This window comes from Passer montanus, unplaced genomic scaffold (genome assembly GCF_014805655.1).
Source record: "Passer montanus isolate IOZ18808 unplaced genomic scaffold, ASM1480565v1 scaffold1, whole genome shotgun sequence".
Classification (NCBI taxonomy): domain Eukaryota; kingdom Metazoa; phylum Chordata; class Aves; order Passeriformes; family Passeridae; genus Passer; species Passer montanus.
Genome location: NW_024356504.1, coordinates 15,392,288 through 15,415,267, shown reverse-complemented (window position 1 = coordinate 15,415,267; position 22,980 = coordinate 15,392,288). Strand labels below are relative to the sequence as shown.

The 22,980-nt window shown below is 38.1% G+C and overlaps 1 protein-coding gene across 1 annotated transcript in view; it reads left to right on the top strand.

The window, feature by feature from the left end:
* The window catches only part of CNTNAP5 (contactin associated protein family member 5), a 193,689-nt gene extending 175,890 nt beyond the window's left edge, over positions 1 to 17,799 (top strand). Inside the window, exons 21-23 of the mRNA XM_039701582.1 lie at positions 8,984 to 9,202; positions 13,357 to 13,428; positions 14,428 to 17,799. Coding sequence (XP_039557516.1) covers positions 8,984 to 9,202; positions 13,357 to 13,428; positions 14,428 to 14,624 — 488 coding nt within the window. The 3' untranslated portion in view covers positions 14,625 to 17,799. The remainder of the gene's footprint in view (positions 1 to 8,983; positions 9,203 to 13,356; positions 13,429 to 14,427) is intronic.
* The last annotated feature ends 5,181 nt before the right edge of the window (positions 17,800 to 22,980 follow it).

Here is a 22,980-nt window from a genome sequence, read left to right as displayed (position 1 = left end):
TTGGAAAATGGAACTGCTCTTTTTTTATTGTCAAGTATGTCATATTCTTTTATATAAGGGTCTTGTTCTTTCCCAGTAAGATTCTAAATACAGCCTTCTTTACAGACATTTCAGTCCTTTGTTCAAATTGGATCTCCATATCAAGCCTGACATCTGAGTCACCACTGCAATTTTATATGTTTCATTATTAGCACAGGAGGCCTGTGGGACTGGCAGCTAGACAGGCACTACAGACATCCCCTGGTGCCTGCTTGTGCAGTGTAACCCTGTAGAATGACAGTAGAGCATTCTGCATCACCTTTAATTAAGTAGATTAAGAGCAGGACCTGATTATCCCCTTAGTTATATATAATGTTGGGTTTTTTTCAGAATGCAGCTGTCTTCCAAGCCTTTGTGGACAAGTTTGGGAACCTGACAGTTTTCAGCCCAGTTCAGAGCTAAGCTAAAATTCCAACTTTGTCAAGGTTTAGCTGTAGTGCTAAAAATCTAAAAGAACATTACTAATCCTGACCTCTACCTAAAACTCTGTAGACACCAAATCAATAAAGCAAGGAATTTTAACCAGAAAGATGGAAGGTAGCACAAAGACCTTCAAAAACGTAGCCAGCAAGCTGACATGGTGCAGCTCAGCATAATGGAGAGAAACTAGATTTAGTTACAAAAATATGATTAACTTCACAAGTGCAAATTGTTGCAAAGCCAAAAAGCCCAGGTGTATCTCCAAAGGTCAGGCATTTAGTTCCACTGAACACCACCGACTTTTATCCTTCTTTTATTTCTCTCTTGCCCCAAAGTTTATTAGAGTTTTGTTTTGGTATAGCAATAGTTCATATTCTGTAATGACACTAAAGCCATAAACTTGGCCATCCAGGTGGTGAAATACTATTGCCATACTGGAAATGGCACAATGCATCCCAGCAAGTCGCTTTAATTCCAGCCTAATTCTAATTCCAGTTTCTTTTTCATATGTTAAGTGAATTTCCACAAACTGTTTCTTCTGTATTAGGATTTAATTTTCCAGGTTTTATCCCACAGCTGTAGCTATGCTGAGTAAGTCCTTGTGCCCTCAGAAAATCACAGACCTTCCTCAGTCCTCTCCCTCCAGGATAAACACTCCCAGCTCTATCAATCCTCTCTTCACAGGAGAGATGCTCTGGTCCCTAAATCATCTTTGCAGCCCTTCACTGAACTCACTCCAGTAAGTCCATGCTTCCCTCCCACTGGGAAGCTGTCTTTCTCTGCAAAGCCTCACCAGCTGCTCAGCCCCAAACCAGTGCTGCTGGGTGGGGATTGTCCTAACCCAAGTGCAGATCTTCACATTTCCTTTGCTGAAATGCAGTTCTTGTTTTCTCATTCCACCAGCTTGTCAACATCCCTCTGAATGGTGACATAACCATCTGGTCTACCAACTGCTCTCTACCATTTTCTATCCTCTCCAAACTTACTCAGGTTGCACACTACTCCATGATGGAAAGAAACAAAACCAAACCAGAAATTCCTACTGCTACAATGTTAATTGTATTGCTTTGTTGTACAAAGAGGAGAGCTAGACATTGTTATTAGGGACTGTGGAACTTACATAAGTATGTTAAATCATTTTTTATCCTGTTGTATGGATAAAATGTTGACTACAGCTTCTTTTAATGATGGCTCATCAGGTGAATACGGGTGACTTAAACCAGTATCTGCCAAGTTTTTCCTTCTCATTGCTCATACCCTCAGCAAAACATAAACTTCAGAGGCATGTGATGCTTTGGAGTAGACCTAGACTTCCTGTAGTGTTTAATTTGGATGCCACTGGGATTACACACCTAAAGGCATTCATTAGGAAATTTAAGTGTCCACTGAAAGAGAACCATGTAAAAAAACTCTGTTGTATATGTCCTACATATCCATACTATAATCTTCTGAAAATCTGTCTCTCTTCTTTCCTGTCACACCACTGATCATTTGTCTGCTCTAAAAGCCTGATCCTGGCTGCCTAATCAGACACCACCTTCTTTTTTGACTTCACCATTAATTTTCCACTGACTGGGAAATCTCAAAGAGGTCTTCCAGCAGGACATCATGAAAGCTTGAAACTCCTTCCTCACCAGATTTTCTTATGATAGCCATTTCAGCACAGCTAGAAATTTTGAAAAGTGCACTTTTATAAAATGACCAGTTTTTAAAATAATAGTGTTTCCCCTGTTTCTACCCCTCCCCACCCCATCTCCATTACACTTTCTTTAGCTACTTACACTTGAATATCTTTTTCTCCTTTTCAAACTGGCTATGTTTTTTTCCAATGGGTGTCTTATTCACAGCTGTGAATTCTGGGAAAAAAAAATCCCTCTGTTTCAGGCAGAGGAGTTTCACCTGGAATTCAAAATGTAGGGACACTCACTCTGCCACAGACTACTTGAATGACCTTGGGTAAGCCATTTATGTGCAGATATAAAGGTAAGCAGGCATTTTATTCCCACTGGAACCAGTCTGAGCTTTACTATCTCCCTTCTCTATCAGTAAAGCATAGATAATAGAACAGCACTGTATCAGAGGGGTGCTGGGAGGATAAAAGCATTAAAGGCTGTGAGCTCTTCAGATACACAGTAATGGGACCATATAGCTGCCTTGGAAAGATCAATCTAAATATAAGTGTGGCTTTGAAGACAAGGGAGTAAAAGGAAGCATCATTCAAGTAGCCAGCCGACGTCTGTTGAGTTCATCCTCACTGCACCCAACAGCAATAGAAAAATATTATTATCCTGTAGTTTGTTGTCATTTTTACTTCACAAATATAGTCAGGACACAAAAGGACCTATCCAAAGCTTATCGGTATCAATGGGAGTTTTTCCATGGACTTTAGTGAGCACTGGATTCAGGCCCCTAGTGGGTCATACAGTTTATGGCAAAGCCTCAGTGAAATTTTAACCAGAGTCCCAGTTCATTTACTTTAAGTGCTCCTTGCAGAGATCATGCTGCTGTATTTAACCACATGAACATTCTGACCTAACTGTGAGGCTGGCTCTGCTTTGAACAAGGGATTGAACTGCATGACCTTCAGAGGTGTCTTTGAACTTCAATTATTTTCTAATTCTCTGATCTCAGAGACACATTTGCATGTGTTTAGGTGTTGTCTACAAAAAGCTGCTATCCCAGTGGAAAATATAATTTATTTGTTTGTGGGTTTACTTTAATAAGTCCTTGAAAAGTTTTTACTGTGCCCCAACATGTCTAAATTTTTCACCATTATTGTCCTTGGGAAAAATGATCTCTGATGCAGAGAAGTGAATTTCATTGTTTGTGTATTTGTGTCTGAGCAATTTAATATTGTAGTTGTGTAGAAATACCAGAGTAAAAGGTAGCACTGAAAGGATTCAAGAGGATTTTGAAGAAAAAGGTTGCAGGTATTTCTTTAGAACCTATTAGTGTTGAGCTAATTTATTTGTGTCTTCAAAGTGATCAATTAGCAGACCTTCCCACACTGGTAGCATAAATGATTGTGTATTCTAGCACAGGAACATGATATTTTTTATCTCTAAAAGCCTGAGCTAAAACACACTCAAGTTTCCACTGAGTCATTCAGCTTTGATATAAAGTGTACATAAAAGAAAGTTTATCTGGAAAGTGATTTTATTAAAATCATTATGTAGGTGCAGTACAATTCTTATGATTTCTACAATGGCTTTTCTTATTAAAAGTTCATGAGGAGAAAATGGAATCTGTACACTGAAGAGATCACATAACAGTTCATCCAAGAATATTATATAGGGGTAGATGATAATGGGATATTTAAATCACAAGGGGTAAATTGCCATTAACTCTGAAATACAAAAGTTGCCATGAAGAAGGACCTCCTTTTAGAGAGTTGCTATGAAAAATGATTAAGTCTGTTTTTTCTTCTATTTTTTTTTTTTAATGGAAAGACATTCCTGGTTTTAAGCTTACCATATCACAATCTACAGTTTAAACAAGACAACAATGTCAGCAAGAGATTTGGCTGCACTGTTCTGGTGACTGCAAAGCTCATTTCTTTGCTTCAGACTCTTTTTGACCTAAATACCTGTTTCTTAGACCATATTGTGAACAAAAATCTCTTAGGTGAATTTTAGGGTGCCTTTAAAAGTCATTGGTTTTCCTCCTAGTAGCATAGTAAAGCATTAAGGAAAATGGAAATTACTGCATAAGATAAAAGACCAATATGGCAAGCACCTAAATTAAGAAAATTTTGGCTACCCCAGGCAGTCCAAACAATTCAAGGTCTAAGCCAATGCCATCAAGTCTCTATTGAAAAGAGACCAGATCTATTCCAACATTTTCCCCAGCAATATAATTTACCCTATGATCATAACACCATGCTTAAATACCTGTTTTCTTGATGAAAAAGTGCTGCCTAAATAGGGGTCCAAGGTCATCTGCTTCTCCCCAGAAATTTTATTTTTAGACTGAATTCTTGCTACTTGAGTCGATTTTAGCTGTCTGCTTCTGGGACAATCATATATTGTACATCAATGTATGCTTTTGTACATCATCTCTCCATCTTCTTACATATTTTCTTCTTTTTATAGATTATGTTTTCAGCCCATGCAAAATCACATAGGACTGGTTGTGTTGTGACAGATTAGGATTCACATGTCAAATATGTCATGTTAACAAATTTCACATTGCAACTCCAAGTGCCTCATTTTCAACGATAAGCTGTCTTTAAGACAACATAATAAATGCATGCCTTAAATTATCTCTGCAAAGCCTAATGAAACAAAAATCCTTAAATATTACATTTGGCACAAACTGTTCAATTGCAAATCCAGGCTCATTGAGCAAGGTTGGGCATTCTGTTCTTTCCTGGGGAGACTCATAGGAAGAAGTGCCTTTACTCCTGCTGCTCCTTGCTTTTTCAGAAGTGCTTGGGAGGGGCATTGAATGTCTGAAGCCTGTCCCCTGTTCAAATTCATCCTTTCATTAAGCAAGAGTCAAACTGGTTGACCTCAGTTGTAACCAGGAAAAGCTTCTGTGGTTTTCACTCTGCTGTCTTTGTGACAGACTCACACTAGGAAATGAGATTATTCCAAAGTTATATTTTTGGGTTCCAGGCTAACCCAAGATACACTTTCTGCCCTTTCTAACTGGATGATTAATGTCAGCAAAGTTTACTGAGATTGTTGATGGGCACAGCAGCACATTTTTCAAGGTACCTGCACAGTGCCTTGTAGTCATCTCTTCTGAGACAGGTGCAGTGTGTGGACACCGCAAGTGTCTTTTATCTCAAGGTCATGGCTTCAAATCTGGTGACAATGTCCAAAAAGTAATCTCGCCAGTCCTGTTCAGCACCTTGGCAAATGAGGTTTAAGTTTCTAAGTGACATGAAAATAATGTTTATAAAGAAATAAAAAAAAAAAAATTGAAAAATGTTTGTTATGTTAATATACACATTGATACCTTTAGAAAAGGGGTATTTTACCCACTCTCCCTGCACAAAAATAACGCTTTTGATATGTGTTTGATTCCAGTTACCTATCCTTCTTGTTATCATTTACTGTGTCAATTTGCTGTTTCATTACTGAGCAGATTGATGCTTGGTCCTGGAGAATTCTTGTGGAATTCTGTTCATGATGAAAATTAATTTTTCATTACTGAGATATGAAGACTTAAAAGTGCTCTATCGAAAATCTTAAAACAAGTCTGTTGTATGTGGCAGAGGTGTATAATGAAACAGCAGGGGAACAGGATGTCTGATTTTCTGACTAGGAATAAATCAGCACATAAGTTATGTTGATACCTATAATATAGATACAATCTATAAAGTTTAAAAAATACAACTACATGTTAGACTTAATCCTCATTATCATGGAAAGCCATTGTAAATACATGGAAAACAAACATAAAGCTTGCTGAGCTGTGACATTGCAGACAGCTTCATCTACAGGACCCAACAAGAAGCCAGGCCAACTTATGCACAACTCAACAGATGAAGCTTAAAAATTACTTCCTAATGTAGGGGTAAACTTAATTTGTGGAGAATGAGCAGTTAAATTACTAAAAGCTAAAAAAGATTGCCTTCTTATTCTCCATGTAGAAATTACCCAAAATAACTTATTCTCCAGTGCTGGGAACAGAAATGAAATGCTAAAATGTCAGAAGATCAAACCAAGCCATCAGCAGCAATTCAGTGTGATTTTCCAGACCAGTGAAATGCGTGGAAAGATTCCCAGCACTGCCAGGTCAGAGGAAGGCCACTGAAGGTTCTTATGACCTTGGCTGCAGCACAGACCACAGAACTTCACTGAGTTCCTTTTCTCACTGAGCACTGTGTCACGTAGTGAAAACACCTTTTGGAAAAACATTTTATTGTGATGCAAAACCTCCGAAGCACAGAGTGTCCTTTCATAAAGCTAACCATGTCATAATCACAGATTTACATTATCCTCTCAAGAATTCAGAGGGCAGCAAAAGTTGTTCACAACCAAGTTGTGCAGCTTTCTTGTTGAGAACAGTGAAAACCCTCCTTTCTGACAGACATTGGGCATACACCAAAGCTGTACGATAAAGCAAGCTATATCTGTGCATGTGGAATTTTTACCAGAGGACTCTGGGGTTGTTTTTGGTTTGTTCTTTTGATTTTTTTTTCCAAAGTCTTTCAACAACAAATCTCTGAGTTCTCATTCATGCAAAGCTTACTTTGACAAAAGGCTCATGGAATTTGGCCCTTGATGTGACTTTTAAAAATGCCTGCAAAAGTACTGAATCTTAGACTTTTCAAACTACTGTACCGTGAGAGAGGAACACATCAGTTCTTAGCCTTTACTTTTTTGCACATTGGGGTAGAACAGAGCAACTTAGATTGCCTGGTTATAAAAGATAGCAACCAATTCACCTTTTGTGTCAGAGCTAAGAAAACAATAAAGGCTGAGGGTAGGAATGTTTACAAAGGGTTTTATAAATTCAACAAAGATGGCAAATACGGTAAATCCATCTTTTAGTATATACAAACCTTCTTGCAGGAACTTTGAAGCAATTCTTTGTCTGTTTCATAACATCTCAGCCAAAATCTCATTAAAAATCTGAATGCAGTCAATTCCTACATACTTTCAGAAGAGCAAATGTGAACTTCTGCAAGATTGCAGGTTTTCCAGTGACAAAGCCTCAGTGTTTCCCTTCCCATCTTGCAGCTCAGAGGCTGTGCCCCTGACAGCTCTGCAAACTGAGCATTTCTCCTGTAAGGCCCCTGGGAGAGCAAGCTGGTACTGTCCCTTGCTTTGCTGAGAAGCAGCCGCACTCTTCTGTGTTATACTTGCACAAAGACACTCAAATGTAATTAGAAATCTTTCTCAGCTAATTCCCTCTGGGTGCATGGCATAACAGTCACAGATCTTGAGCACAAAAATAATGTGTGATTTGGGCTGGCTTTGTGATTTCTCTGTCTTTTCTTATACCAAAAAAAAAAAAAGTTTATATAATTTAAATAGCAATTTCAGCTTTGAATGAAGGCCTTTTTTTCCATAAATCCTGACCACTTGTAGAACCATTGTATTTAAAAAATAATGGAAAAAATTGACCTTATTTTAAAATTTTGCATCTTATTCCTTCAAGATTTGAAAACAAAACTTGAAAAGCTAGGAAACCTTATTTCTCAATGCCATTGGAAGTATTCCCAAAACTTTTAATGCTTGAAGGTTGTTTTTTTGTTTGGGTTTTGTTTTTTTTCCATTAGCAAGTATTTTTTAAGACTTTGAATAAGTTTTGATACTGTATCTGTGTGCATTTGTAGGCTTTTTCTTGTTTGATTGACCTAGATATAAAACGCATCAGGTTTGAAGACCTCTGAGCAGCATGAATTTCAATTTCTGGAAAGTAAATAATATGAGTTTGGAGAAAATAGAAAATGGGCTCACTGTCCTTCCCTGACTTTCCCAAACAATCTTTGATATTAAAACTTTGATATAAAAACTTTTGGAAGTAAATTTTTTTACTGTGAGGGTGGAACATTGGAACAGGCTGCCTGAAAGAGTTATGGATTCTCATCCCTGGAAGTGCTCAAGGCCAGCTTGGATGGGGCCCTGAGCAGACAGGTCTAGTGAGAGGTGTGCCTGCCCATGGCAGGGGGTTGGAATGAGATGATCTTTAAGGTTGCTTCCAAACAAAACCACTCTATGATTATATAAAAACAACCTTGCCTTTGATTTGCTTTCTCTTTGTGAAATTTAACTGAACACACAGCAACAGATAAGTTATTTGTGCTCTTTTATCTACAGGCCGGAAAATAATGTTTTAGTTATGATTTAGATAAGAAAAGGTATAGTTTTAATCTTTATTTTATTAGTGAAATAGGGCTAGTAGAGTGAGAACCTGTCTAATAACTAGGAAGATTCTTAGGAATTCTGATAGTAAAAAAGCAGTAACAGTAACATGAAGAGGTGCCTCAGAAAAGTTGAATAGCAAACTCTTAAAGGAGGATGAGAAGCTGAGGTAAAAAGCCATTCAGCGACAGGCCACATAAAGCATTTTAGGACAGAAAATAGAGAGCAGGGTCTTTCATCCAAAGAGTGGAGGAGGCAGAATGCCTTGGAGGTATGATCCATGTATATGCAACTGATGCTGTTAGCAGATGAAAAAAACAAGTTAGCATATCAGCCTCAGAATTCTATGATATTTAGTGTTGCTATTTTACTTAGTATTATTATTATTGTTTTTGTTGCTATTGTTGTGGTTAGTAGATATGATGTGATAGATATTGTCCATTAGTAGAGAAAATGGATGAGGAAGAAAGTGCAATGCAGGCTTTTATGTGCAAGACAATTCAAGGTAAGTAGCATAATAGAGAAAGGACTTTGGGAACCTCATGGGTGAGGCCAGGGAGGACTTGCAGGCTGCTGAAGGAGAACCTGAACAGTTGAAATTGAATAGTAGATGTAAAAGGGGTAGGTAAGGCAAAAGAGGATTAATTTTCTTAATGCCTTCCTAAAACAGTCAATTGCCAGAGTGTTTTTCTGTTGCATTGCAGACAGTTTGTCCCTGGACCCTGAAGTCTCCAAGGCAAATGCCTATGGTTTCACTGGCTGCCTGTCCTCTGTCCAGTACAACCACATCTCTCCCCTGAAGGCTGCCTTACGCCATCCCAGCATTGCTCCCGTGACTGTCCAGGGCTCCTTGACAGAATCCAACTGTGCATCCATGATGGAAGCTGACGTGAACACAGCAACCACAATATATTCCTCATCAGGTATGTCCTACTGGGCGGGAATTGGGGAGTTCAAAGGATACTGTAGAGGGAGATTTCCTTCCTGTTTGCTGTAATGCAATTTGTGAGAGTATGAATGGTGGAACTGGGAAGTTCCCTTTTCTCTCAGAATCAGCAGTGTTGAGGACGAGCACCAGGAGTATCCAAGATCCCTTTAAAAGTCATTGTTCTGAAAAATGTTTTCAGGCTTAGTCCTTGGATTGCCTAAAACATGCCTGCCTAGAACAAACAAAAAAAGTCCCTAGGCTGTAGTGGAAAAGCTTTAAAAGTTTGGTTATGCACCTGATTTGTCATTCCTATCCACTCCAGATAATTCTAGTGCTGCAGATCTCAAAGGAGAACCTAAATGTTACACAGATTCTGTATTCTAGTGGTGATAAAGCAATAGAAGTCATATAAAAAACAATTCAAATTTGTTCCTGCCCTAACAGAAATGAGCAAAAACTCTTGTACAAACCTCTTGGCATGTGTGACTTCCACTGAAAGCTTGTACTTCATTCTCTTAGACTAAAGAGAGGGAGCACTACTTGAGCATACCAGCAAGATGATCCCCATCATTTGTGTATCTTTTGCAATCCTGAAGCTGTCCTCTGGGAATCTGAAGTATTTTGCATATGTGAATTTGTATGCAGAGTAGGAAGCTGAGAGCAGCTGGAAGTGTTGTCACCATGAACAGGGACTGGACTATCAAGTTGCTGCTTTAGTCACCAGTGGATGTGGCAGAATTCTTAATGACCAGAAAAGGGTACAAATTAAAGGCTGGTTTTTGCCCCTTGACCTATAAAGCTACTTTCTCCTTTTTGATAACTAATAAAACTCTGTTTTCAATCATAATACAATTCCTTTCACATTTGTACTTATATCAAATCCCCATTTCCTGCAGTTTCTGCCTAAGATGTTCAGCAGAAAACAAATGATGCTATTAGCATTCTGCATGGGAAAAAGGCTGCTGATTACTCTGGAGAGTGGCTGCCAGTGTGCATGTGCTCCTCCCCAGCCCCCCACTTCCTTCTCACTGCCTCGAGTTGTCTGAGGTGTCTGCTCCGATGCACAGACAAATGTGTCTTGTGAGTCCTGAATGGGCAATGATACTGAAAATATGAACTCTTCGCCCTGTGATCTGTCACCTCAATGATACAATTTTTCTAAGGAGTTTAGAAAGCAGTAAAACCTGAGGCTCAGAACTTCAGGGCAGAACACAGAGCAGAGTGTAGCATTTGAACTTAAATATTTAAAGCATACAATCAGTTGCACTCTATTGTTAAGGTTAAGCACTGTTGCATCAGAAATGCAGAATTATTATAAAAACTCAGGCCTGTCTTGTCACTCTGTGCTCTAAAATATGATTTCCTCTCTATGTGATGAATTATCTGACATTCCAGTCTCACTATTCACACTGGATTTGATTAAAGCCTGAATAAGATCTTTAGAACAAGTGAGCTCTGAAGACTTCATGTCTTTATCTGCTAAAGTAAAAGCAATGGGTGGTTGATTCTTGTTTAAAAAAAAATTCCAATTTGTAGCAAATTATAATTTCTATAGATGTACTTGAGCATTACATTTTTACATGCAAAGGACACATTTCAAGAAATAAAAAGAAAACAGAGTCAAGGATTAACTTTCAAATTTAGTGCTCATATCTCAATTCATCACTTCCAATTTCTCATTATTGAATGTCTGAGAAGAAAATAGAACTTCAAAGAAGGCTGTACATGTCTGTGTCAATATTCTAATGTGCAGATACAACAAAAAATCCCACTAGGAAAGCTCTTAAAGCATGTGAAAAAAGCCTTCTATATTTGTAACTTGAAAACAATTGAAGCTGTTTCCTTCAGGAAGGAATACTTGTGTTCAAAAAAGTTTCCTCGCAGACAGATATGGAATAAAATCCATTCACACAGTTATCTGAACACACTTCTTCTGATGAGGAAGCACAAAATGGGAGGTGATTTACTGTGGTTTTGATATTTAACACAGATCTGCAGATCACCTTCTTCCTTGCTGAGGCACATGCAAAGATCTTGTTATTTTGAACTCTATATTGATGGTACAGAGATAATAGACTTTTCCTATGATATTTTTTCTTAATATTAAACTGCTGTAAACAGCTGTGTGAATGGTGGAGTCTTGAGCTGCCTGTCCTCTGAGAGCAGCTCTTCAAGCATATAAAGTAAAAACAGTCAGATACTTCCATAAGTCTGGAACTACACAGAAAAGATTTTGCTTCTGAAAGGCACCTTAAAGAGTGAAGTTCTGTCTCACTGTGCTAATTGTGCTGAAGCTGGTATTTCCAAACAAGCTCTGAGTGGCTAGGGATGTGCCAGAACAGCCTTGGTTGTAGCAACTATGAGATGGTGAAGTTGAGGATCCTCAGAGGAAGGAAAAAAGGCAGAAATGCATGACTGCAACCTCTGACCTTCTCTTGGGTCTGCTTGAAAGAATCCTACAGGATACAGACTTGATAAGAAGAGTGGTGTGAGGTCCAGAGAGGTTGCAAAGTCTTCATGCTTGGATATTTTGAAAACCCAAATGGATACAGCTCTGAAAATCTTGCTCTAAGAGACTTGGATTTGAGTAGGGGTTTGCACCAGATGATTTATAGGGAGCATTGAGACCTCAGCAGGGCTTCCAACTTCAGTGAATCAAGCTGTAATGCCATCAGTTTTATCTAGAAGGAGGAGGATGTCCTGTTGAGGTCCTAGATTAGACCCAGTATTGCTATTCCTTGGCTTCAGAGTGTATTGTGTTCCCAGTGGAGATGACTCTGCAATTTCAGGCCATCTGCTGCATTGTAACAAACCATCCTCTTCTTGTATCCTGATTTTATTTTTCAGGCAAAATATAATTCTTGGGGCTTGTGGCTCTCGGTCTCCATTCTGAAACTGCTCTTCAACATTTGTTCTAGTTTCTTCTCAGTGCTTAAATTCTGGTAACCAAAAATTCTGGAGTGCTGATCACATTAGGTGTCAATCTTAAATAATATTTTAGGCACAAATTATTGTGTAATTTTTTAATTTAAAAATTTAAATTCATTCTTTTTCATACATAGTTAATAATTTTTCATTACTCTTTTAGACTAGTGCCATGCACTGGCACCAGTTGTGATTTTTTTCTCTAGTACAAGAGAGCTGTTGTAGAACAGATGTAAATTTTTGTTGTAGAACAGATGTAAATTTTTAATTGTCACTGAATTCACTGTCTTCAGCTGAGGAATGGATTAAAAAATATCTCACCAAACTTCCATTATCCAGAAAGTTAACTCATCTTCAGTCTGAAATAATGAACGCTCTCCTCTTATAGTTCGTGAAAAGAAGTGCGTCACACTATTAATTTTTCACAGCCATTTTAGGGTATAAAATAATTTTATAAATTAAAAACACCCTAAATTACTAGTTTTTATTTATATAACTCATGTATACTGAAAAATAAAGTGAGATTAATCTACTGATGGTGTACAAAATTATTACCAACTGTGATCTAATTTTAAATTTGGCCCTGGTTGAGTTTATGATCAGAGGCCTGAGATTAGGCTAAATAACCCCCAGATTTCCTTTCCAGCTAACCTTTTCTATTATGCATTCTATATTTGTATGTAAAAGTGCATTTTTATTCCCATTCCAGTCCCACAAATGTAGTAGATGAGGTGTGCCAAGCAGAGACTGCTGCTCTTCGTGGGATTGAATTCAAGTTGTATATCTCATCTACAAGCATAGGTCAGATCTAAATCTGCCTAGCATCCCTTTCTTTTGCCTTCTTTCTGATATCATTTCTTAGGTAACAACAAAAAAGATAATAATACATCTCTGACTGAGGAAAGCTCCCAAGAGGCTGTTTAGTTAAAATGTCTCTCTGATTCTTCTGATGAACTGAAACAACACTTTCAGCTGTTAGTGTGAAACTCTGTTTCCTTTTAAATATGCTCTTAATAGAATTTGCTCCTGAAGGTGTAGAAGAAGATTGTTCTGCAAACTCACTTTATTTTTCAGACCCTTCTGGTTCAGTTCTCCAATTCCCCAAATTACATCTTCTGAAAACAGATAGAACTCATGAGAGTAAGAGGCCACTTCTGTCTAAGCCACAGAGAAAATGAACAGTGGGTATAGAAAATAAGTTCTCTTTTGTTTAACCAACTGCAGATCCTTTTGGGAAGACAGATGAAAGAGAACCTCTCACCAATGCAGTCAGAAGTGATTCAGCTGTGATTGGAGGTAACTTCATTTTTAAAGTCTACATTCAAAACATAATTCTGTCAAGGCAAAAATCTAGGAGACTTTAAATGTGGGCTCCATGAAATCTAGTCCAAGGGTTTTGGGTTTTTTTTGTGTTCTGAAGCAGGTGAAGTATCTGCTCTGTTTATTAGCACGTATCTGTGTCAAGCTACTTAGGTAGGCAACTGCGTTATTGATTATTGTGGTCACGCATGGATCAAGAGGAACCTGAGTCTTCTAAAATACAACTGAACTCTGTCTGCCTGCCTGCTGGAGCAGGGGATCTGGACAAGATGATCTCCAGATGTTCCAGGTGTTCTCTGATTCCATCTGAGTCTGTTTTCTAAGACCCAGCTAAGTAGCCATTTTTTTATACACCACCCTGGTGAATACTTTGCAGAGCATTCACATATCTCATATTTCCAGAGCTCTCTCTTTGTAATCTGGTGGTGTAGTGGAACTCACCAGGTCATATGGAAGTATTTATATACTGGGGAACATTGTCCTCATAATTTCATGTGTGATTTTAATTTTCCTGTAATGGCCTAGAAGACAATTTATCTCTGTTTGATTATTTTATAGCATACCCTGTAGTGAGCTGCCTTTGATAATATCTAGAAGCTATAAACCCAAGTGTACAAGACTTGTGCAAGGTTCCCAGAGATAACACAGAAGAAAATATGACAGAGCAGAAATTTATATGAGCAGATCTAGTGTTTAAAAGCAAACACACTGAACGAACTGTATTTCCAGTGAAAGCATAATTTTACAGAAATTAGGTCAATTGTATCAATATATGCTCTATTTTTAGAGTTCTTAAGGTGACAAAATAGAAATAAAAACTACCAGAGAGGGTTTGCTAGAGGCATATGGCTGTGTATGGACTGAGATGAACTGATCTATCATACCTGCTGTGCATTGGTAAATGCATTTTTGAGGTAACTGAGCCTTTGTATTGGTTTTCACTCTTTCTATCCTTCCTTTTTTACCCCTTTACAGGCGTAATAGCAGTTGTGATATTCATCATCTTTTGTATCATTGCCATCATGAGCAGATTCCTCTATCAACACAAACAAGCACATCGAAATAGCCAGAAAAAGGAGAAGGAATACCCAGAAAACCTTGAGAGCTCCTTTAAAGCTGACATTGACTTGCAAAACACAGTGAGCGAGTGCAAACGGGAATATTTTATCTGATGGACAATGCAATTTCTTCTTACTCTTCCTCCCCTAATCTCCCTTTCTTTATTCCTTTCTCCCTTCCTTTTTTCTTTTTGAATTTTTTTTTTTTTTGTTTTTAACGCTCATTTTTTGCTAGCTTCTTTTTCATTTGGAAAAGACCGCCCTGCACAGGAAACACTGAGAACAGTCACAGTGCCTCATTCTCTGCACAAGAACCTGGCAATCACAGTTTACTTCTGCAGCTCAAGAGACCTGTTATCCCATCCTACACAAAATAAGATCCACATGCACACCTGGTTTCTGCTGTCAGTTCTTGGATGTTTCAAAGTCTTTACATTTATTTGTTGTTATTTTTTCTCTGGAGCCATTTAAGTCATTGCTTTTACACTAGAGCTGGACTATGTGGAGCACAGGTAAAGTAGTTGAACACATAGCTCTGCAGATACTGGGACAGGATAGAGGGAAAGAATGAGATCAAAACAGCTGATTTATTTCACGGGCTCATTTACAACAATCATAAAGAACCAGCCAAATTCTCAAATGTTACTAATTGATATATTGTCTATTGATTTAAATGGTGTTAAATTAATTTGTACCAGTTGAAAAGCTGGTATGACATAAAGGAAAATACAACCGTCCTCATTAAGCTCCTTCCCCCAACCTCCTGTCCTTTTACTGTAACTTTTAGGCTTCTCAGTACTTTTCCAACAATATATGTATCAACAATAAATATCATTCCCATGCACCTCTTTCACCTCCATCTCATAAGGCTGGCTACGTAGACCCAGCATACACTAGTATAACCCTAGCTGAAGCATGGAAAATAGTAGCTTGAATTTCCAAGGGGTTTAGGAAGCTACTAGGACTTAGGTGCTCTATATTTGTCTGAAATTTTAGAAATGCAGCATATGCCTGTTCATGCCACATGGAGGATTATCACACACTGAGGTTAAACGCTGTTGCCCCTGTGGAAAAGAAAAAGAACATAGATGAGAAAAAAAACCAAAATAGTTTAATCTTAAACATGACTCACACCTTCTGTCAGCTCTTCTAAAAAAAGAAAAAATAAGTCCTACTACTCAAAGAAACCTCCCAAAACTGTGTGAAAGATTGATTGATATTTCCTGTTTGTAGAAATTGGAATAACTTCTCCAAAACTAAATAGAGAGAGGTCTGAGGTCATGTTTAAAAAGATGAATATTTGATAAACCTTCTTTACAAGGAAGAACCTTAGGGAAATAAAGAGATCCCAAATACTCCAAATTAATCTTCACTTTTTTTCAAAGTGTTTTGTCCTTTCCTGATTGGGAACTCTACTGAAGAATCAAGTTTTGCCCATTTTACTTGTGCTGCATGGTTACAGTGTGAGGATGAAAATCCTCCTTTTCAATCACAAACATCCTAAGGGTAAGAAATGAAGGAGTCCCAGCCAGTGAGGTTTTGAACACTCTGTTGTGTCCATGTGACATCTGCCTTTGCAGGGCTTATAAAGAGGATGTAGAATTTGCTGGTGGTAGAATGAAGCCTAAAGTTAAGGGGAAAAAAAATCTTATTCATTGCAATACTCCTGATTTAATTTGAGACAACTGATTGTGCAGGTAAATCTCCTTCTTTGCCCTACACCCTGTGCAGTCATCCTGGGGTTTCCACATAGTGGTCCTTTTTACAAAGATTAAAAATTAAGGAATCCCAGTATGAGGTAGTAGCCCACAGTAGAGATGAGCTTACACTTGCAACAACTGCTGTTTTTCTAGGCAGTCCATTGGAAAGGTATGCAGGTGTTTATTTCGGTTTTTGTTTGAGTTCTTTTTTTATGAGAGGAGAGAGCAGAAAAGGAAGAATAAATAAATAAATGTTTGGATGTGGTGATTCTTTACCACTTCTTTTGGAGCACTCAGGGAAGAGAAAGCAGTCTTGGAGTGACATCATTCTTATGTGAAGAGGAATATGAGGCCAGCCCTATAACCAGAACTCTTCCCTGAGCAATTTTATAAAGCTGTCTATTTTGAAACTAGTTTGGTGCCATTCTCCCTCAGCCATGGTCAGCTGCAGCCATTTTGCCACACACTGGCTCTTTGGGTGACACAATTATTTGACAGTGTGTCTGTGTGATGAGTATTGGAATGATGGATTGAGTAGCTGGGTTCTCTTTATGTTGCTTTGTCTTTGGCAGTAAAATCCTGTCAAAGCAATTCCCTTTTCTCTTTCCTTCTTGCAGATCAAGCTGCTTTGTTTGGCATGGCAAAAGGGAGGAAAAGGAGAGGTCATGGGTGCCTCTGCCTGTGTTTGAGTCTTCTTTTCTGAAATGGCCTCTGTATGAGACATCGCTGATGTGCTAATGTGCTTAATTGGCTACATGAAGAATGGAATAGGAAGGCAAAACACTGAAAATTTAGCTAGGTTGGGGTGCATCTGTAAAAAGAAAGGACTTCATATGAATATATACATAAGTATACAGAGATGTGCATCTATACCTGATGGATGTACTGAAATGGGAAGATTTTTATGTTACAGGGCTGAACAAATAAACAAGTTTGTATGGACTTCTAAATCAGGATGTCAAAATTATTCTTATTAAAGATAGCTAAAATATACTAAATGAAGTACTCTAAATATAAACTCCTTGTTGTTTTTTGTTTTGTTCTAATGCTTTCTTTAGTGAGTGCATAATTGGATTTCCTTCAATACAGTTAAAAGCAATTAATATTTTTTTATAAAAGAAATACAGTTTTGAAAAAATCTACTAGAGCTAAAATTCATTTTCCTTAGTTCAAATTAGAACTTTTTTCCCATCTATTTCAAGCCATTTCTGCTGGTTTTGTTAATGTTTCTTTTTAAATGGGCTGTTTTCACTTTTCCTTTTAGCTGTCATCCTAGATAATATTTTTAAGTAAAGCCAGGGGATAATACTTTTTATGCATAAATTTTCAGATTTCATTTCAGTGAAAAACCTGCGACAGTCAAAGAGTTGTTTGCAGGCAGTTTGCATTTTCTTCCTTTCCCTAGACAAGTTTCATAATGAAAGTAAGGGACTGGTAGAAGGTTACTGTCTCTTCTTTTTTCCTCTTGGTGATATGATATGTAACCTACGAAATGAAAATTATTATTGTTAGGCAAGCTATGAAATTATGAAGTATCTTAGGTATGGATTTCAGCACTGCAAATTCCTGTTTTCCAGAAAAGACTTGACCAATAAAGCTATTTAGTCATGCAGTCTGAGCTGGATGCCCAGAAGGACTCTGTGAATGCCAGTGCCTGGCTTTAGAAAACAAAGGGAGGCTGGATGTCAGTTAGCTCACTCCAGCTAACTTGGCTGCCACCTGGGTGAAGGATAGCCTTTACAAGGAATTTAGACTCTTGAGGATGTGGATCAATGCTTAAGTGACTAAACAAAGTGAGCATTTAACTCAAATTAATTTCTGTGTCTGCCTTGCTGTGGAATGTTCTAATATACTACAAGACATTTAAATATCTTAGAAAATTGAGTCCCATTTCTCTTTTGGAAATAAAACTTTAATCCTAAGTTACCTATGTAACTAGCAGTTAGTATTTCACCTGTTCATATTCACTTACTAAAGACAGTGTGAGTATTTTGGGTCAATTTTTAAAATGTACACTGGTTTTATTTCTTCTTGTTCTTGCCATGGCTCCACACTTAGGTTATGTCTGCACTGAAAAAGCCAAATAAAAGACTTATTTTTAACTCATATGGGCTAAGCCAGAATTACCACCTGGGCAAATATAACTGTAAAAATGAGACATACAGAGCTGTGTGGTTATCAGAGAATGTTCAGTCATGAGATGCCCCTGATATTTAAGTTAAAATGCAACCAGACTACAAAAATAAGATGCTTTCTCTCAGCTTTATTTTAACCTGATCTAGCTAGACTTAACTCATCCTATTTATCAATTGCTCAATTTTTACAATGTAATTCAAACCCTTATTTTAATGAGATCTTTGTCTATATTAGCATTTAGCTGATCACATATTTCACATATTGGGTGAGGAGCAATCAATATATCATATTGTTTCACTATGGTGATGGGTTATGAATCTTTTCCTAATGAAGTCAGTTATTGATTTTGCTGACAATAAGATTGAGTCCAAGACCTATGAAGCACTTGGATATTGCTTTTATCTTTTGGGTTTGTTTCATTTTGCATTTGGTTTTACCAACTGCCTGTTTCAGAATTGTCATCCAGTCTTGTCCAGCCCTGTGGTTGGTGAGGACAGGGCAAGTGTCTCAAACATCCTGTAAGATTAAATGAATCATTAGAGATGTCTTTTTCTCTCCATTGATTATAGAGACAGGGTAGTCTCCTGGCAATAGAGAACTTACTTCTAGCAGAATTTGCCTATGAATATGAATTTTACAATAGTTTTGAAGATCCAGTAGACACATTTCCACAGGTATTACAAGTGACTTTTTTTTTACTGAGGTGACAGCTGGGGTCAAGGACCTTGCATCTAAATTACTCTAAAAATTACTCTAAACATCTCTGCCTAGTAAATGTATACATCTCCTTGTAGCCAAATACATGAAAATCAAGTTTCAAAGTACAGCTTTGAGCCAATGACAATCTGATCAGCAATCTGTGGAGAAGTGGATAATTCTCCTTTCAGTCTGTTCTAGATCCAACATCCATTTTTTGCCTCACATGGGAGCTTTGGCAGATAGCAGACATGAAGCCAGATCCACACATTTCTGAATCTAAAGCTAATTCAGCCCTCTCAGATGCCTTTCTACATGTGTGGTGCCATTTGAGATGATACCAGGGTATCTCTGCAGCTCCAGGAATTATGCAAGTCTTCTGTCATATCCTGGCATCTGTTAACCCCAAGTAGCTATGTCTGATACTTGCTGGCTTTTCCAATTATAAGTTTCCATCAAGAACCCTAAGTTCTCAATGAGATGAATCCCTGAAAAAATAAATCCCATCTTCAGAACAAAATCAACCTTCCTTCTGTAGGGAAGCCAATCAGTTGACGTGCATGCTCCACTTCAAATTAACAAGAGTGTAGAGTAGGCAGAACTTGATGTCTTTGTGGTCCACCATCTCATGCCATTATTGTCTGTTGGTCTCACCTACACAAAGTTTACCCTAAACAAGACTAGTTTCAAATATTCTTCTGCACTGCTGTTTTTTTCCACAGACACAAAGGAGGTTTTTTTCTGTTTTATTTTTCAAAAAGCAGCACTTTGTAAAAGACTTGAGCAAAGTCTGAGACCTTATGAGTGCTATTTCAAAGCTTTCATGCATTTTTTTAATGCCTACTCACCAAACAAGCCAAGTGATATTGTTACACCCCTGCCAAACCAAGGGCCTTACCCAGCATCTTTAGAGGTTGGTGGGAGGCCTCTTGCTTGACTACAGTTCAAGTTGCACCATGCCCTTGAAGTTTTTTGGGGTTTTCTTCACAGGTTGCCATCACAGCTTCAAAGCATGATTTGTTCCCTTGGGTTCTGCAGTTGGCTGCACTTTCTTTCCCAGTGGAAAGTTCTTCATGTCCTCTTTCAGTGTGGGCGGCCCCCTCCTCCCTGCTAGTTTTGTACATGAAATTTCTAAACACATTCTTCTTTGGGTCTGAAGTAGCTTTTTTTCTTTGACTGTTTATTTCAAGACATGCATATAGAGAGTTTGAATATTTCAGTGTATTGGTGCTTATTTTTGTGATCTTTTGCACTAAGTTACTATGACAAAAACAAAAATTGGGAAAAAAGCACACTTTCTGGTGAACTCTTGTAATTTGTAAGCTCGTTGTTTGTTGTTTGTAATGTGCCGAGTCTACAAGCCGAGCTAAGGAAGGATTAAGGCAACAATTTGTGTTGACAGTGTCACTTCATATCTAGTTCACCTCTGTTTTCTTCATCCCTCCTTTTTTTTTTTTTTTTAACATGTGGAGCTATCAAATTGCTGGTAGGAGTCAGAGGAGCTTTTTTCACAATTCAAATTAAGACTATGATTTTTCTCCTGGCAGTCACAGAAACCAAAATGTCAGCTGGGTGTTCAACCAGAAGGGAGACTGCACTCCATCGTGGAGATATAGTCACCTAGAGGTGCTGACATCTAAGGGGGAAAGAGGACATTAATACTTCAAACTACCATTGTGATGGGGCAGTGAAGGAGGCAAAAGCTCTTGGAAAACATGCACAGTTTGAAGCCGTGCATGGTAACCATCAAGTGGATGTGAGGCTTTCAGGTATTTTTCTGTGGTAGTTTTTTTTTTTTGCCATGGAATGGATTTCTGCTACTTAGTCTGCCAAAACATAGTCGTAGTTGTCCTGATGATCTGTAAAGTATGAGAGATACTTCAAACACGGGAGAGGATTTCGAAGCTCTGGCTGATACCAGATCCAAATCTCCCCAGTTAGATTGCTGGAACTCTCCTGGCTAGCCCAAAGAAGAACTGGGGATGGCTTCCCTCAATCATAACATTTAATGAAATGTTAGGCACAGCAGGTGATCCAAAGAATGGTGTTTGCCTAGAGACTCTCCACTCCCTTGTTTAACATGCTTATGGCAGCTTTTTTCTAACCTACTGACTGCTGTTCACATTGCAACGCTACTTACTTTTTGACATGCTAGTCATAACTCTCTTCAGAAATTTCAATCCCACAGCCCTAAATAGAGTCCATTTGGAACTAATTCTGCATGGGAAATTATTTACTCATTTCTGCATGCCCTTTACACCTCCTTCTTGTGTCCTTTAGGCACATCCTTTCCTGATGTGTTTTGTCATTGCTGCCAGTGCAGTACCCGTATTGTCAAGAAAGAAGGGGTGTTCCTTAGGTAAAGCTTAGATACAGCCAGTCACAGCCTCACTTTCCATTCACAACACAGTGGAATTGAAATTTCAGATGCTAAAGAGAGCAAGCAGGTGCATTTTTTTTAATTCAGACATCCAGTCATAAAAATCTCTACTCTGTGATTTTTGCAAGTGAAATCTGTAACACAGACCATATCTAAATGATAATGAGAACCTTAACATTGTCGTGCCTGACCTGCTTTGAAACCCGCTTTGTGAAAGCAACAAGAGACAGCTTTAGACCTGGTTGTAATTCTATTTAGGTCAATGTAGATACATCACAGATGAATTTAGCCTCATATAGCTCTTGCTTTGATGATCTCCTGCAAACTGGGGCTGACATACATGAATCCAAGTCAGGACCTCATGTTTGTCATCCCTTACTGCTGTCAACGAGAGCTGCATTAACTGAAGTTGTATTGTTTTCTAGCAGAACTATAGATAAAATTTGGGATAAGGAAATGAAATTCAGCTCCACAAAGCCCATGATATGGCTAAGTCACCTTCAGGAGTTTCTAAAATTTGTGGTTTTGGAAGGTTGGTCTGTGGGTAGTGTCTTGTCAACCAATTAAGGAGCCAGCACACTAACACTGGAAGGATTGTATGGAATTTTAATGGATAAAGGCACCCTAAAAGGAAAAATAAAAGAGCAAAATGGCAGCTGAGATTAAGTATTTGTAATAATAAAAAATTGGTTCTTTCTACAGATGAGCCCTTCATCATTCATTTTACTTTGTTCTACTCAAATTTTATTAAATAAATCTCTCAGAGCTCTGTTCATTTTATTAGCAAAGCAAAAAAAAAAGAACTTTTTTTAATGATTTGTCCAAGGGTAAAGCAAGAGTCTCTCAGTTACAGTAAAAAGCAAAATGGAGATTTAGATTATTCCCCTTTCACTATCTGGTTTTCTAAAGAGAATTCCACAGGACGTTGCCTCAGTCTAAGTCAGTTTTGTAGACAATGTAACATGTCTTAATACCCTGTTAAGGGATTGAAAAAATTTAGCCTTAGCTTCTTTTGTTTTCTATGGTTACTGTTGTACAGAAGAAAGACTTAAACTGTAAGTAATGTATATTTAATAAAAAAAGACTTTTTGTAAGATTTTGTGTCGAAGACAAATGCCTCCTCTTGTGTTTTTATTTTATCTTCTAGCTGAATGAACATTAAAAAGTACTGAATATGGGAAAACAAATTATCAGGTGTTTACATGTTAACTCCAAGCCAACACACCTCACTGGATGATACTATTGCTTTATTGATTTCAGCTATGGCTAAAAGTTAATGTCAGAGGAAATCTGATCATCACCCACATCCCTGACATAACTCATTAGTGTTGGTGGGATCACTAAAAGTCATGTCTGCAGCTACACCTTGGTTCTGGTTAGAAATCCTGCCTGGGCACAGCTCTGTAGCTCTGTGTCCACTCTCACAGATGTGTGCACACACCTTCTCCCTCCCCAGCCTGCCATGCAGGAGCATACAGTGTTTTCTGTTCCTTCCATGGGTCCCCTCACACAGCAGCTGCGCTGCTGGCTGTCACGGGGGTCACGCTCACAGCCTGCT